Raw genomic sequence first — 17,987 nt, forward strand, 5'->3', positions numbered from 1 at the left:
GCTTCATTTAGAACAGGATTACTTAGTAAATACTAAATGTTATCCTTTGGCAATAAGTACGAAATGTGCAACTTGAGATCCTCCGATAGAGACCCACAGTAACAGCAAACAAAACAAAGACAAAAAACACAACATTGCCCCAGGACTTTGTAAGTAAAACCTCATCTTTAATGTTTGCAGGCTAGTAGAAGAAAGGTCAGAAAGGATCCCTAGCAGGCTTTTCTGCTAGGACACATGCTACAGGGAAAAGAAGAGCGTGGCAAAGTGACAGCAGTTAGATGAAATAACCACTTAGCATTGCTCCTTGTGACTTTCCTTACCTACATTTCTCAAACACTGCACGGTGACAGCAAATCCTTTCGTTCGTGGCAGCAGGTGATACTTGAGCTTGGGCAGGCCTTTGGCTTCAGCTACCTGCATGCTAATCTGGTGCTTCTGTTCTGTGAACCTTGTGCCCTCACAATGAATCAGGAACTAAAACCAAGAGAGAACTACAGTTAGACAACAGCTCAGGTCTTCTACATCTGTCTGACCAGAGGCCTCTCTAATTCTCACCAACACAGCCCAAATGAACGCTGCTAGCAGGGACAGTGTAGCCATACACACATCTAGGTAACTGAATTGCCCTGGAGTAAAAAAAAGAAACCCCAAACACACACCAAAAAAAAGCCAAACCCAAGCTCTCTCAATTGCCCTCACCCATCCAACTTGCCGTCCTCTGGTTTGAACCCTAGCATTTAGGCTTTAACATCTGCTCTGCTACTTGCTATTAGAATGACTTGATTTCTCTAAATGAGTCAGTCAATCTCTAACAAGATGTTAGAAAACACTCAGAGCATACCTCCTGTTGCAAATCTCTCACAGATGGTGAGGTGTTTGAGTGTCATGATATCTAAAACTCGGTTAAGTGTGTAAACCAAACACACTTCTAGGAAATGCTACAGCTTGCTTCCCCTCACTCCCAACCCACTTGCTTTCACTATGGCATGAGGACCACTGACAACTACAGTAATTTTGATGCCAGTGACTGAGCTGGTAACAGATGTAAGGCAGTAGATGCAGGGCAACTGAAAGCTCATCCCCTTATAAACTGTACAGTGGAAGTGCTCAGACATGAACGATTACAATTTTGCCACTGGCATGCAGGAGAGAGCGGGCAGATCTTTGGAGATTTACCACTTGCCCATCTGCTTTCTGCCAAGCCTGAATGCAAACTAACACATCAAAGAGCATTGCCAAATAGCACAAGTGAAGTCCTCATATCCCACAGCAAAGATTTAGCCAACAGAGACTGAAGAAAACTAGCCAAGCAGCCAGCTTCAGTTCCAGCTCATCTAAGAACACTTTTACTCATGTAACACATGCATAATGTTAAACATCTAGATGAAACATACAGAAACTGATGAGAAAATCCTTCCAGCCCACTTGGCATGCTCTCTTCCTACCTTTCCAAGGTGCTACTGCTGTGCCTTTGGACATTGTGTCACCATACAAACCCAAATTGAAACTCCACACTGCAATAATCCCAGGTCTACATCAACAACTGTATCTCTTACTACAGGTATAGCTCCCTAGTAATACCTTTGCGGCAGTATATAAAGGATGGTGGCAGTCTGTGCTCACCAATTAGAGCTGGACTGCCTAGGTGTACAAGAAAGGCCTGCCACACCTTTTAAGAGTCACAGAGTGCAGGTAAATCCCTGTGAGAGAGGCTGGAACTGAAACCAAGATTTGTTGCTTTGCTAGTCAGCCTCCTGCCCAGAAGTCATTTAATCATCATCCAAGCACAGAGCTTAGTTTCGATTGCTTAGCACTCACTTAAATCAATGACAATTAAAAAAAAAGTTTTGTTTCAGAGAATGAGAGATACAGCATATACATCTTCACTAGGAAACTGCTTCTTAAACAATAGTTTCTGTAGGCCCTTGTGAAGCTGCATAAGGTCCCATTTCCTGAACTGAATCCTCTCTCACCATCACCAGCTGTAGGGCTCCATACAGTGGAAGAAAACTGGCAAGACAGACCATTACATGAGACATTCAAGACTGAATCAATTCTTAGAGAGTACGCTCCTGATACTGCCAGGAAGCTCACAAATCAAAGTTCTCGGGAGCAACCTGGTGACTAGCCCATATTGTCTATGCCCTTCATCCCTCCCAAGCACTACAGCACCTTGCACTCCAGTTGTTAGTTGTCACTCACCCAAAAGTTTTCAGGGTAGTCCCGGAGATTCAGCAGCTTCTGCATGACTGTTTTCCGATCTTCCTCCCACTTACGCTTGCAGAAGACTATCTCTAGGAAATACCACATCCAGCCAATAATAGGCATATAGGAGAGCTCCTTCTTTGCAAGCACTTTGGAACTCTGCAAAACAAAGTCAAAGCAAGTAAGACAGAGTTACAACACTTAAGTGTTCTCTGTGGGTATGACACATGCACAGTTCAACACTAACCTATTGGTTCATGTTCAATAGTCCCTGTTTTAACACCAGTGCAGAAGGAAAACAACAAAAAAGAAGTTTTTCTCATATGGCAGAATAGTCAAATCTAATCTCAGATACCTCCATGAAAGAAGAATTCCAGATTTAAATATATTTATCTATCTGTGTGTGTGTGTATGTGTGCTTGTCTATCCTACCCAAAGTTTGAAAAGCAAACCAAATTCATTCAAACACTGAGGAATCCATGCAAAATACCCAAACCATATAAAATAAAATTCTTAATTCAAGCAGACCCTGGGCAGTGGCAACTCAAGTCCCTTTAAGATATCTTGCAGCTATTCTTCTCCCTGAAGCTGGGATATCTCATCATGACCAAAAAAACCCTATTCTGAATGAGGAGCCATCAGAGAGTCACTGGTGCACAACAATATATTGATGCATACAAATGGTTTATCAGTGGAAGAAACCTTAAACAGCACTGAAAACAACACCAATAAGAACATTTCACCTGTGTTTCAGTTTATGGAAGGGCAGAAATACTTTCACAAAGCAGGCTTCTGAAGTGGGAAAAACAAAAAAGTACTGTTCTTGTCTCACATATGTGACAGTCATTGAAGTAATTTGTCCAGACCCTTCACAAGTCTGTGGTTTATCAAGCATTCAACTAGTTTCAAATCTCAAATCCTACTCCAGAACTTAAAACTGTGATCATCTCAGACTGACATCCCTTTGGGCAGGAGAACTGATTACACTTGCTCCTTTCCTGTCTTCCAAGCCAGTCTGCCTTGTTAAGTTCTCTTATCTTTCACTCTGTTATTAAGTAAAATGGCGTGCGTGTGTGTGTGTGTAGCAATTGTTGCTTCAGTATTTCCTGAAAAACACTGACATTTTCTTAGAGGATAGATAGGGTGATTACAGTCCAGTTTCTATGCATGATACCATTATAAGCTACCCCATCAAAGTGCTCTGCAGATGGGTTCCAGAACATTGTATTTAACTAGTAGGAATTTACTGGTAGAAATTACCATCAACAGAAATTATCTACTTTTATTTTTTTGGTCACTGTTGTTCATTCGGTTACTAGGGGAAGAGACTTGGCCTAATTCTTTATCTCAGTTCATTTCTCTTATCAGCTCTCCTTCCTTGAGAAGGAAAATACCTTAAATAATTATGCTATCTAAATGTTCATAAGACTGGAAGGCAAGTGCACATCACATAGTTTCACTAGCAACTGTTACACTGAAGCAGAGCATAAGATGACATGAGACAATGCCATTTCTATGAATGCAGGAACCACCTGTCACATGGTATAACAGTTTGTAATAAAGTGCTCCCTGTTGATTACTCGATCAGGACTCCAAACCCAGATCAATACTCCAAATCCATCTCTCCCACAAGGGGCAGCTGTAGGATTCGGCACCCTTTTTGCCTTTTCAATTTCAAGCCATGTTGGACGTTAGTCCCTACTGCATGGCAGCAGCAATACCGAGCCCAGCCTCCTCTTCCAGCTCCCCAAACTGCCCACAAACAGGCTTTCCTCCCACCACTTACCTTAGCTCTCTGGTTTTCCCACGCTACTGTTTTTCCTTCTCTAGGTTACTCTTAATACAAGTAATTTTCTTATTTCCAAAATAAATGTAAATAGTTCTAGCAGATAGCTTTAAAATCCTCTAAAGATCATTTTTTGTTGTAGGCCATGTACAGTATAGCTTCTGTTCAAAGCACACAGACCAGTTCATATGCTCTTCCATTCCTCTGCCCTTTACATGCCTGTGGAAGACAGCTGAGCCAAGACTTTGCCCCAAGAAACCCCAACAGATGCAAAGTGGTTTTAGCTGAACAGGGACAGCTAAAACCTTAGGGAACTACTGCCCACCTCAGCCACAATAAGGGCAGCCGTCAGCCACAGCCTAATGGAAGCCACTGCACAATGAGGCCAACAGCAACAGCGTCACCCCCCAAAAATAGAAAAAACCTCCATGATCTTAAAGTATATTTAAAGTAAGTGTTCAGTCTGCTCCACATAGAATGTAAAAGGCCTCCAGAGCACAGAGTCAGAAAATACTATCTAGTAGTCCTCCCTCCAAGACTTTAAAACATGGGAATCCTAGTCCAAAAAGCAAGCTAAAGTAACAATTTCAACAGAGGTATTTTCTCATGTTTTGCATATTTTAAAAAGCATATGGGTTAAACAAGGGGCAGGAGAGAAGTTGCCACCAGCAAAACAAAGAAATTATGTTGTGAGCTAAGGTTCATATAGCACAGGTATAACCACAAAAGCAGAATAGATGTTTGAATTCTTCCTCAGGTCACATTCTTACTCATTTTCTGTGCCAATGCATTTTTAAATTTTAAAAGCAGTCTTTTAGACACGTGAGAGTATGACTCCTTAGACAGACATAAAAAGAAACTAAATCACCTTATGCTATTTTGTGCACCCCATCTATCCTAGGAGTAGAAGGAAGGCTAATGACACAGAACTAATTAGAGAAAGGAAACTCCTCAGTGCATTATACTGCCAAGACTGCTCTTGTGTGGGAGGAATACATTAGGCCTCCCCTCAGAAGCTACAATCTCTCTTACAGTAACTAGAGCTAGAATCTATTCTGTTTCAGTTGTCTACCCATGCACAGCTGTGTAAATACCTGAGGGCAAAAATGCAGCTCTAGTTGACTTCAGCCACTAACTTTATCAAAAAGCTTTGGTAAATAAGCCACCTCTAACCTTCAAATTCAGTTCAACAGAATAAATTTCATTTAAAAGTGCTTATTTATTCCATGTAAGCTGCCTTCTTGAAGGATGTCAAACATTTTCAGTGCACAGTACTGTGTAATTCCAACAGATGTTTAATGAAATTACTGCTGGATGGGGACAACTTGTTTACAATAATAGCATTTTAATCCAGATTCATTTCTTTTGGCCAAGTTTGCTCAGATGTAAATACCCATTAAATTCTTCTTTTGTGAATGATCACGCTAATATCTCATTAAAAAGTATTTTTACAAGCTTACTTTAGATGCATTTGCACAGCTATACTGTCACAGAATAAAAATCTTGATTTATATGTCCAGTCTCAGTTATTCACTACCTCTTAATCACAGAATGCAACAAACAGCATGAAATCAACCTGCAAACTGAGGATGTCTAACGAAATTTGTTCCAGTTTCAAAGCAAATTCACTGTAGCTACAAATCACTAGCAGTAGCAATTTGCGTTCTAAGTTATTTGCTCTCCAGGCTGCCCTCAGCACTGACATACTTGTGATGATCCTGTTTGCTCTATTTTTGAAATATAGCACTCCTCCACATTATACTCTCTGGGACATCAAGATGGAAAGATATGTTTCTCTAGTCCCTCAAAGCTATTGTTCCAGAAATTAGTTTGGCTCCTAATCCCTAATGCTTCCTATTGGAAAGGTAACACAGCAGTATTTTATAGGATGTATGCCTAGGCATGTGCTAAGATGCTGTGATAAACACAAATAATAATGATTTTTGGCTTGCTACACGAACAATCACATAATTTAGAATCACAGAATCATTTAGGTTGGAAAAGTCCTTTAAGATCATTGAGTTCAAACTGTAAACCTCACACTGCCAAATCCACCACTAAACCATGTCCCTAAGGAACACATCAACATGTCTTTTTAAATACCGCAAGGAATGCTTATTCAACCACTTCCCCAGGCAGCCTGTTCTAACGCTTGACAACCCTTTCAGTGAATATGTTTTCACTAATATCCAATCTAAATCTCCCCTGGCACAACTCGAAGCTGTTTCCTCTCATCCTATCACTTATATTACCTCCTTTCAGGGAGCTGTAGAGAGTGCTAAGGTCTCCCCTCAGCCTCCTCTTCTCCAGACTAAACACCCCCAGTTCCCTCAGCCGCTCCTCGTACGACCTGTGCTCCAGACCCTGCACCAGCTCCGTTGCCCTTCTCTGGACACGCTCGAGTCATTCAATGTCCTTTTTGTAGTGAGGGGCCCAAAACTGAACACAGGAATCGAGGGGCGGCCTCACCAGTGCCGAGTCCAGGGGTAAGATCCCTTCCCTGTCCCTGCTGGCCATACCATTTCTGTCTGACACAAGCCAGGATGCTATCGGCATTCTTGGCCACCTGGGCACACTGCTGGCTCATGTTCATCTGGCTGTCAATCAGCACCCCCAGGTCCTTTTCTGCCAGGCAGCTTTCCAGCCACTCTTCACCAAGCTTGTAGAGTTACATGGGGTTGTTGTGACTCATTTGCAGGACCTGGTACTGAACCTTGAACCTCATACAGTTAGCCTTGGCCCATCGCTCCAGCCTGTCCAGATCCCTCTGTAGAGCCTTCCTACCCTCAAGTAGATCAACATTCCCAACCAGCTTGGTGTTATCCACAAACTTACTGAGGGTGCACTCAATCTCCTCATCCAGAACATTGATTAAAATATTAAACCAAATTGAACTTAGTACTGAGCCCTGGGGAACACTGCTTGTGGCTGGCCACCAACTGGATTTAACTCCATTTACCACAACTCTCTAGGCCCGGCCATCCAGTCAGTTTTTAACCCAGCAAAGAGTACACCCATCCAGGCCATGAGCAGCCAGTTTCTCCAGGAGAATGCTGTGGGAAACAGTGTCAAAAGCTTTACTAAAATCTAGGTAGACAATATCCACAGCCTTTCCCTCATCCACTAAGCAGGTCTCATAAATGGAGATCAGGTTAGCCAAGAAGGACCTGCCTTTCATAAACCCATGCTGAGTGGGCCTGATCCCCTGGTTGTCCTGTACATGCCACTTGATGGCACTCAAGATCATCTGCTCCATAACCCTCTCTGGCACTGAGGTTAGACTGACAGACCTACAGATCCCTGGATCCTCCTTCCAGCCCTTCTTGTTGATGGGTGTCTGCTAACCTTAGTCAACCGGATCCGGTTGACTAAGACCTCTCTGTCTAGCCTCAACTGTTGATAAATGACTGAAACTGGCTTGGTGAGCACTTCTGCCAGCTCCCTCAGTACACCTGGGTGGATCCCATCCAGCCCCAAAGACTTGTGTGTGTCTAGCAGGTCACGAACTATTTCCCCTTGGATTATGTGGGCTTCATTCTGCTCCCTGTCCATGTCTTCCAGCTCAGGGGGCTGGGTACCCCAAGAACAACTAGTCTTACTATTAAAGACTGAGGCAAAGAAGGCATTAAGTACCTCAGCCTTTTCCCCATCCTTTGTCACTATGTTTCCCCTCACATCCAATAAAGGATGGAGATTCTCCTTAGGCCTCCTCCTTTTGTTGCTAGTGTATTTATGGAAACATTTATTGTCCTTTATGGTAGTCGCCAGATTAAGTTCTAGGTAGGCTTTGGCCCTTCTAATTTTCTCCCTGCATAACTTCACAACATCCCTGTAGTCCTTCTGAGTTGCCTGCCCCTTCTTCCAAAGGTCATAAAACCTGTTCTTCTTCCTGAGTTCCAGACAAATCTCTGTTTAGCCATGACGGCCTTCTTCCCTGCTGGCTCATATTTTGGCACATGGGGACAGCCTGCTCCTGTGCGTTGAAGATTTCCTTCTTGAAGAATGTCCAGCCTTCCTGGACCCCTTTGCCCTTCAGGGCTGCCTCCCAAGGGACTCTGTCAACCCAGCTCCTAAACAGGCTGAAGTCTGTGCCCAAGACAGCATCTAACCATCACATCACCCACCAGTCCTTCTCTGTTCACAAACAACAGGCCCAGCAGGGCACCTTCCTTAGTTGGCTCACTCACCAGCTGTGTCCGGAAGTTACTTTCCACACATTCCAGGAACCTCCTAGACTCTTTCCTCTCTGCTGTATTGTATTTCCAGCAGACATCTGGTAAGTTGAAGTCCCCTATGAGAACAAGGGCTAGTGACTGTGAGACTTCTCCCAGCTGCTTATAGAATATTTCATCTGCCTCTTCAATACTGGTTAGGTTGTGTGTAACAAGATTCCCACTACATTACCTTCCTTGTTGGTCTTTCCCCTTATTCTTACTCATAGACACTCAACCCTTTCATCACCATCATCAAGCTCTAGACGGTCAAAACACTCCCTAACATACAGAGCTATCCACCACCTCTTCTTCCGTGCCTGTCCCTTCTGAAGAGTTTATAGCCATCCATTGCAGCACTCCAGTTGTGTGAGTTCTGTGATTGCAACTATCTCACAGTTTTCCAGCTGCACATCTGCTTCCAACTCCTCCTGTTTGCTGCCCATGCTGTGTGGATAGGGCTATTGATCCTGCCACTTTTATTGGGGAGAAGCCCTAATTCCTATGTGACCATTTTCAGGCACTTTCATGGTTTCTAACGCATCAATAACCCTTGCATCTTTGCTGCCGCATGGATTTCCATCCCTACCTCCACTGAGATGGCAGACCAAAGGACCTTGATAGCATACTGTCCCTCAAACACTGGACTGCTGCCCCCAAGCTTACTTCTAGCAAGCCTGGTTTTATCCCTTCCTCCCTTCAAATCTAGTTTAAATTCTACTAATATATTAAAATGTACAAATGAACTAATGTGTTCGCACACATATCAGTCCCATACAATAACCTACAAAAGTCTCTTCTTGCACCTATATCTAAGGCCATGCTCAGTTTTTCCAAGAGCAAGTTTCAACATGAACGAATTTTAAATAGAATTTTTTTTTTCTGACATATGGAACAGTTAGGGTTAAAAACTGTTACATGTGCTTAGCACTTTTTTTAATAAGAAGCTTAAAGTAAGATAGCTAACAACTAGTTTTTCATAATGATTTTCTGCCTTGTCTACCCTGTCAAGGAATACACAACTATGGCCTCTTTTGGAAATGCACATATGTTGATGCCAATATAATAAGCCACTCAGAATAATGTTTATGTTTTGCCAAGGTAGAAAGACCACCAGCATTAGTAACCTGAAACTCATGACACTAGATGAACAGATAAACCAGCAGGTTTAGCTTTAAAGCACAGGTAATTTTTGCTAATATCAATTACTTTGTCTCAGAAAAAAGCTTACTAAAATTACTAAAGAAGCTATTTTATCAGTGTTTTGTCAGCTCAAGCAACAAAGCAGAAGGGTACAATGAATCCTGGCAGGGAGCGCATTACTGTGCTTTTGGTGGAAGTCCTGAGTAACACCTCTCTCCTCAGAACATGCCTATGTCCCAGTTTCAAGTTCTGGTGTTCAGTGGGGTCTGTTTTCAAAGGGATGCTTAGCACACACCTTGAAGAAATTAAATGCTACTCATATGTTTAAATGCTGATAGAATGGCTAGGCTGTCCACCACTTAGAAGAAGGTAAGTCCTAGGACTTATGTCTCTATTAGTTTGCATCAAGCACCTCTATATTCCCTCCCTCCTACACACATCACTGAGGCCTGGCAGCACAGGGATGTGGGTACATGTGGCTGACAGGTCTCAAAGACTGAAAACAAAACAGGAAGATCCCTTCACAAAAAAAACCACAACTGGAAAACAGACGTAAGTGATTAATAGTTTGGCCTGAACACAGGTTAGCCTGAAATCCCTGATGACTTCTAGTTTTTATGAAGTTTGCTTCCTCCTTCTAATTTCCAACAACAACCAAAAAAATCTTTTAAGGTTTGGTGCTGCAGACAATTACACATCAGTAACTTCAGCTGCATGGAGTCCAACTGCAGCTAGCAAGACAATCTCAGTGGCTACAATAACTTGCAAGATTAAAAATGAGCACAGAATTGCTTTGTCGTGTTGTTTTCTCCTTCTCCACTATAAATGACAGATCTCTGGCTCTCACTTAGCACTGTCAACCCAGTGCCTCCTAGCGTTTTCAATGGGTGGTCCAAAAATGTATTTTTAAAGAAAAAAAATAAAAATAAAATAAATGTTAGAATTGTCTCTTTTTTTTCCCCCTCCTCCACACACACACTTCTCAAATTCTTTGCACCTTCTTTGGTTCTTTTTGCTAGATTTTCTTCCACAGCCATTGTAAAACCTTCATGAAAGCAGAGAACCTCATGCCATCCAAGTACAAGACTGAATCATTTGAAGAGGACTCAGGTTCACAAACCTAACAACAGCAGGCAAGAGACTATGCCACTCCCACTCAACCCCCGACAAACAGCAAAAAAAGCTAAAACCACACTGATAAAAAGCAAACCACATTGATACAGCATTATAAACCTATTGGGACTATGGCAATTTGGCTGTAAGGAGAGAGGAGAAAGCCAATACAGAAGAAGAGAGACAAAAGGAGCAGAACAATGCACAGACTGAATGTTGTAGCTAAGACCAGGAGGGGCACTTTCCATATCATGATTAAAATCAAAGAGGAAAAGGGAATGGCTTTTTTCTTTTGGTGCTAGAAGGGGCAAGACAGGTTTAAGGAAGTTTAATCTTGTTTTTAAACAAGCAAAAGCAAGCAAATACTTACAGCATTTAATGCCTTCATGAAATAAAAGCTCAAGCTGTAAATACTGAGTTTGGACACACGCTTGTGACACTGTTAAGAGCACTATCATTGTCTACTAGGGCTGCAGAGTACAGCTAGATGTCACAACAAAGCTGTTCTGATTGCCTGCTGCAGCCAAGCACAATCAGTCCCTACTCCTTCAGCCCTAAATTGTCTTCACCTTTTCCCTCTTCCCCCTCCCCAGTCATCTCTCCTTTGTTCACTGGATTAGTTAAGGCAGGAGAGAGGGAAGGGGTGTTTGAAACATGCCAAAACAGGGCAGACAAGCACCAGAACAGATGCAGGAAACAGAATGGCATGTGCAAGATTTCCTTTTCAGCAGCAGTGGACATAAGATCAGCTTAGTAAGATGGCAGATACTTAAAGTTTGCATAGAAACTTTATGGAGTATAAAATTAAACAGCATTAAATATAAAACCCACTGGCTCACAAAGTCCCTGAGCCACAACATGCTGGCAGCTGGGATACCACTTAAAAATCTCTCTGGATGCTTGCCTTTTTCTTTTACTCCTTTTCCCAAACATCAGCCCTCCGCATAATGGTTCTTGCATTCCTAATTGTGCTGCCTGCCAAACCCTGAAGCTTCAAACACTAAAAACTCATGTAAGGCAGCACAAAGTCAAACCAAGCTACCCCCCCATCCCAACACATTCACCCACTCCCTACTGCCCCAAGTCAAGTACCAGTATGCCAATACAGACAATCCAATCAGGAAATGGATTGCGGGTCATTTTCAATTATTTTTTTTTTAACCTGGCTTAAGATGAAACTTGACTGGTTGCCCCAACAGGGAAATGCACTGCTTTGCTGTGTAAAGACATCTACGCAAATGAGAGCACATGGGAACTATTTCTTCCTGCAACAGCTTCTGGAAGTAAAACCAAAGTACATTACTCAAGACTGAAACAGTTTTAAAAAATTTTTGAAAAATATGTATCAGTTCCTAAAGGAATCCAAAGATTAGCAAAACCACAAACCAAGTAATAACTGTAAGCCTCTAAAAAAAAAAAAAAAAAAGGAAAAATTATTTTCAGTTAGTGCAGCACAGTAATTGTTCAACAGTTATTCTTCTACGTAGTGGCGGTCTTACATGTAGAAACAATAAAGAAAAATTAAAACATTATCCTAATTTAAAAAAACCCACAGATTAAAGCTAATGAGATTCAATCCAACCACACAGCACCAATGTAAAACAAGAGATTTTTGACCTTGTAGGCCCCTTTTAGTTTGTACAGAAATAATCCTTTAATTTTCTACAATGGTGCTTTCCGAAGAAGCACCTGATCCTCTAAAACACAGCTTTATTTAGAGAACTGTAGCCATTACGCTTACAAAATTAGATAGACTATACTAAAGCACCACTGTATAATGATACATAAAAGGGAGAATGCTTTTGTCATGTACATCTGCCTGAAAGGAACACGTTTCCCTACATCTCCTGCTGTCTCATCAATTCCACTCCAGCTCTGTGCTCAAGTCCTAGATGTGAGGGCAGAATTGCTCCTCAGAAATCAGGAGCCAACAGCCATTTTGGTAATATGCAGGGCCTGTAATGCCTACGTTCATTTTCCTCCAGTTTTAAGGCCCCTTTTTGGTTTTTTAAGCAGACTGTCATAATTTGAAAGTGACTGGAGTGGTGCCTAAATGTCCAGAAAATGCAGAGTCCAAGGGAGAGGCCAGAAAAAGTTAGATACACACAATCCAAGGTCAGGATCTTTGACAGTGGCCAGTAGCAAAGTTAGAAGATGATGCTACAGAAGACCTCCAAAATGTTCTATTAGTCTGCTTTCTTAGGAGGGAGGAACTCTTGTAGGTAGGGAATGTCGTCACTACCACAGGATTAAATCAAGCTGGCTTAGGAGGGGAGCTTGAATCATCCCCATGAGCTGCCAGGGGAAACAAAAAATACAACTTGAAAACAAACGCACACATACTCCTAGCCTAATGTAATAGTGTATTCAACTACGGATAATTCATTCCTCCCCCATCTCTTACTAGTTATAACCTGGTTACTGCTTTCATCTGAGATGGCTGCTCTTTCATTCTGAGAGACAAGGACTGACTACATCATTCAAACTGTAGTTGTGGATTTGTAAGGCTACACTGGAGAAAGCAAACATATTCTACAATTTGCTGGGAAAGAATCAGAGACCAGCTCATCTTTCTGCAGCACAATGAACCGTCATAGTTACCTAGCAAGCACACAAAGAGGAACATTGTAATAACCTCCAGAGATTAAAAAAATATCTCCATCAGATTTAACTGCAGTGCTTTTAAAATTTCTGTGAACACCCAAGTAATCCTGTCTCAGTATTCTACACACTTGCACTGCATTGCTTTAGGTTCACCTGTCTAATTCTAGACAGTGATTCAGTGAAATTTGAGCCCAGATCTGTTAACTTTCAAAAACACAAAGAATTTGCTTTTTCTGCATCCAAGAGGAGGAAGTTTATTTTAAATGCTAAACAAAACTCACCCCCAAGACTCCAAATCTTTCACAAAAGTTCCAACCACAGAGGAAGTCGATTTCAAAGTTGTGATTAAGGATTACAATGGCATTCTCCTTCCCATACTTGTGGTAACTCTCTGGGTCAGTGTAGAGGGTACAATGGGTGCCTGACCACCATTCCAGCAACATCACCATCTCTGGAATAAAGAACAAGAAATATATGAATGTACATAGTATATGCAAAACCAAAAATTAGTAACATGTTGAAAAGCATCAGTCACATCAACAGCATACAGCAAAGAAAGGGCTGTAATGACGTTGAAATGCTGAACACAAACCACACAGTCACATATCTTGGTACAGCAAGGGGGGGACAGAGGAGAGAAGGGAAATACAGAGATTTCATGGAAAGAGGGAGCCGAAATCTTTCATGGTGATATTGACAAAAATGTTTTTCATTTATTTAAAAACTGCAAATTCAATGCTACAAAATATTTTATCACAATACATGTAAAATTAGCGTTTATGGTTTACAATAGTACAATAAAATTACAAGAAGAATAAAACAAGCTTGTAGGAGAAACACACCTATTCTTGACACATACAGGTCCTCATACTCCTCTAAGAACTGTACAATTATAGATTAGAAAGCAGTTTGGACAAGACACCTGAAACCAGGTCTGTTACATGTACACCTTACAGAATCACAGAATCATCTAGGTTGGAAAAGACCTTGAAGATCATCTAGTTCAACCATTAACCTAACACTGACAGTTCCCAACTACACCAGATCCCTCAGCGCTATGTCAACCCTAATCTTGAACACCTCCAGGGATGGGGACTCCACCACATCCCTGGGCAGCCCATTCCAACACCTAACAACCCCTTCTGGAAAGAAATGCTTCATAATATCCAGTCTAAACCTTCCCTGGCGCAATTTGAGGCCATTCCCTCTTGTCCTATCACTTGTTACTTGGTTAAAGAGACTCATCCCCAGTTCTCTGCAACCTCCTTTCAGGGAGCTGTAGAGGGCGATGAGGTCTCCCCTCAGCCTCCTCTTCTCCAGACTAAACACTCCCAGTTCCCTCAGCCGCTCCTCGTACGACCTGTGCTCCAGACCCTGCACCAGCTTCGTTGCCCTTCTCTGGACACGCTCGAGTCATTCAATGTCCTTTTTGTAGTGAGGGGCCCAAAACTGAACACAGGAATCGAGGGGCGGCCTCACCAGTGCCCAGTACAGGGGTAAGATCCCTTCCCTGTCCCTGCTTACATGTCATCCTGTTAACTTGTCAGGAGTAACAGTCATATGCCCTGCTACAACTGATGCATTCTGCATTTGACAGGGGTGCATCAGTCATCCAGAGCAAAGCCTGTAGCTCAGACTGGTTGAATATCCATCCCCAGACCAAAGACAAGATGCAAAGCCAAGAATATTTATTAATAGTAGAACTATCTGCACATTCCTTGGTTGATGAACTGATGAAGTTCTCTGGGGTGTAGAGGAGAGGTGGAGAAACAGGGAAATCACTGTTAAATACCTCAAAATCACTCTGCATTAACACCCAGATTTGTTCCCAAGCTCTAACTGTATAGAAATGATACAAGGATTAGCAGGACAGTGAGGGCTTTTTAAAACACAGCTGTACTTACAAGCTGGAGAGTAGTTTCTCAGCAGTCTCCTAGTGACTATCATATAGCTTTCATCTTCCTATTTGCTTATCCCATTATCAAGCACAGGCATGATCCTGTAGTTGGTTTGGTTATAACTATAAGCCTGACCACAAGACTTGTGAATCAAACCTTTAATTAGTTTGGGGTATGGGAAGTTGAGGTGAGTCAGTAAAGCCAACAAGTTTGGAGACCTCTGTCTCCATGAAGATGGAAGAGAAAATCTAAAAGCAGTGGCTCTCCTCAAGCAACCTATGTTGTGAGCTGGGAGGACCATGGAACTAAATGAGACCTATCTGTCAAGATGGCAAAGGAGTTAAGGGACACATTTTCTTCCTGTCAAAACTATCACAAAACAACTGCACCAAAGCAAAGGTCTAACATGAGGAGTTAATTCTTTGTTAAGTGAAACATATCTCATTCTCAGAGCATATCTGTGCCATATGAATTTCTCTGCTGGAATGATGATGTATCTGAGACACTCTTCTGGCTTCAGGCAAGCCCAAAAACACCACAAATCCTTATTCACCTCAGGGAAAATCAAAACCAGGCCAGTCTTTGAAACACTTCTGAAATCCTTTCAATTTAGGTCCCCTACTGGCCTCAACTAGTGACTGAAAACAGAAAACAGCTAGGAATAAGTTGTCTACATCTTCAGTCCTCATTAGCAAAATGAATTGCCTGAAGCTTCTGGATGACATTGTGCTGTACACTGGAGAACATGTATTAGTGACGTGAATGAATTTTATCTAAGAGTGTTACAGCCAGGCTAATAGACAATCTCTACTCCAATAACATTACCTTAATATGATGAAACCATGTTTATGGTACAGATAAATGACTGACTTGTCAGTCCCTCTGCTCATTTCTAATCAGGGCAGGTAACTACTACCATGGCAGGAGTACATATTATTCGATGCATGCTATTATGCATCACAACAATAGTCAGAGATGTGGAAGGAGACCTGAACTGCTGTATGTTAACCCAAGCATAATTTCACTGGCTGGAAATCAATTTCCCAGTAAAAGCCAAAGATGTTCATATATCAGTGAGAGAGCTGTGGAGATAAAGTACTGCACTTCCAGACTTCCCCTGCTAAGGACTGCCTTGGGACACACATTCACAGTTTTACATCTTTCCAAGGGTGTAGCTTTCTATTAGGTTTATATTGAAAATAAAAGCCCTCCACTCCCCAAAAGACAAGAAAAATTGAATAATAATTGGGACAAAACCCACCACACTGTAATTTGCAAACCTTTACAGAATCTCCAGTCATATCCTGAGGCAGAACACACAGAAAAGAAAGGGACAGGATTATCTTGTCTTTTGCTTAACTAGAAACCCAAATATGAAGAAATGATTGCCAGATGGGAATTTCTCTTTAACTTCTACCATTAAATCTACCGCCTAAAACAAACAAGAAGAGATGATGACTGTGAGGCCCTCTTGATGAAAAAGCCTATTTTACCTGAGAAAAAAAAAAGACTTCAAAGCCATCCCACTTCAAGTTGGGGGGTGGGAATGTCTTTTCCTAAGGAATTTGAACAGAACAATAATGCATCATGAATCTCACTGTATAGGTGTGCCACATGGATAGGGCTCTTCAGTTACATATTTTCAGTTGCAAATACATTCCAAAAAGCATAGACAAAAATATTTCTATATGTTGTTTGATTCTTTAGGCTTCATATAAGCAGGATTTTTGTTTGAATAAATACTGTGGAAATAGGTCCCTATTCCTCACCTTGCATGCCCATTTGTCACTGATGTGCTCAGGCAGTTGCTGCAGAAACACAAAGCAGGCACTGAATGCCTCTGTATTAAATACAACAAATACCATCTGCCAGCCTTTAAGTTCTTTACATGCTTCTTCCCCTCATTTTGCCTACTCTTTTCCCTTCTTCCCAGCATCCTTTCTCTTTGTGGTTCTCAAGCAATGATTAGTAGGGTCAGTTTGCGTTACTCTTGCATCATGTCACCAGCTTACTTCCACAACCTGCCACAGAAATGTATTACCCACCAACTTGCAGTGGTGGCTCAGCAGCACAAGGTCACTCATACACACTCTTCTTCCCTCCTTCACATGTAGATGATGAGTGCAAGTTTCCTCCTCTCCACACCAGACTGTATACATAAAAATCAATTCATACAGGGGGGAAAAAAGATTCTCTTACTCCCGACCACATCTGGTCCAAAATTTCTAAGGCTTCTCCCCACCCCCTCTGACGAGGTTTTGGAGTCTGAACATCACAACTGAACTGGTAAAATCACATTCACCCATGTCATGGGGGTTCCTACCTTGCAAAAGAACTCCTCCAGTGACACTTCCACACAATTAATTCAAAGGAAGGAGAAAAACCAAAACAATCTCTCATCCCTGCTTTGAAGGCAGTCCTTGCAGTACGTTACAAGGAAAAAACATGCATTCAAATGCCTAATACAGACACTCTGTCAGCTTAAGAATTTTGAGGTTTCCTATATTTCTGGAATAAAAAAAAACCCCTCACCCTGATACACAGAACAGCCCTTACCTCCTGTGAGAGTAGACTGCTTCTTAGCACTTCAATGCAAAATTTGAACTGCCTCAATGCCTGTACTTATAGAACTAAAAAGAAAACATCTCTAAGGCTGACCTGAACTATAACTAGTTACATGAGAAACATTTAAGGGAAGAAGGGAAACACACAGAGAATTTACTGAGACTTGTTATTTTCCACCTCAAAGTTTTGAAATGAGTCATTAAAACAGTTAACGCTGCTCTTCTATAGAAGTTGTTAGTAATTCCTTCAGCTAACTATTCTTGATAAGCCACAGAAACATTTGATTACAAGATTAACCATAAAATGCCTATATTAAAATGCAACCAAAAGCATAGTTATGTAAGGACTCAATATGTACAATTATTTGAAGATCTCAAATATGTAACCTGTTTTAAAAAGCAAGAGAATTGTTTTCCTCTATGGCTTTCTTAATTTTCTTTAACCTATGTATCAAGGCAACAC

General features: G+C 41.7%; 1 protein-coding gene across 3 annotated transcripts in view; it reads right to left on the reverse strand.

The window, feature by feature from the left end:
* Positions 1 to 17,987, reverse strand: part of AGPAT4 (1-acylglycerol-3-phosphate O-acyltransferase 4) — an 86,502-nt gene that overhangs the window by 25,336 nt on the left and 43,179 nt on the right. For all 3 annotated transcript variants that reach the window (XM_074896642.1, XM_074896645.1, XM_074896644.1), the window contains 3 exons: positions 13,344 to 13,513; positions 2,203 to 2,364; positions 321 to 474 (listed from right to left, as the gene is read on the reverse strand). In XM_074896642.1, the coding sequence (XP_074752743.1) occupies positions 321 to 474; positions 2,203 to 2,364; positions 13,344 to 13,513 (486 nt within the window). The remainder of the gene's footprint in view (positions 1 to 320; positions 475 to 2,202; positions 2,365 to 13,343; positions 13,514 to 17,987) is intronic.

Source organism: Athene noctua, chromosome 1, assembly GCF_965140245.1.
Source record: "Athene noctua chromosome 1, bAthNoc1.hap1.1, whole genome shotgun sequence".
NCBI lineage: Eukaryota > Metazoa > Chordata > Aves > Strigiformes > Strigidae > Athene > Athene noctua.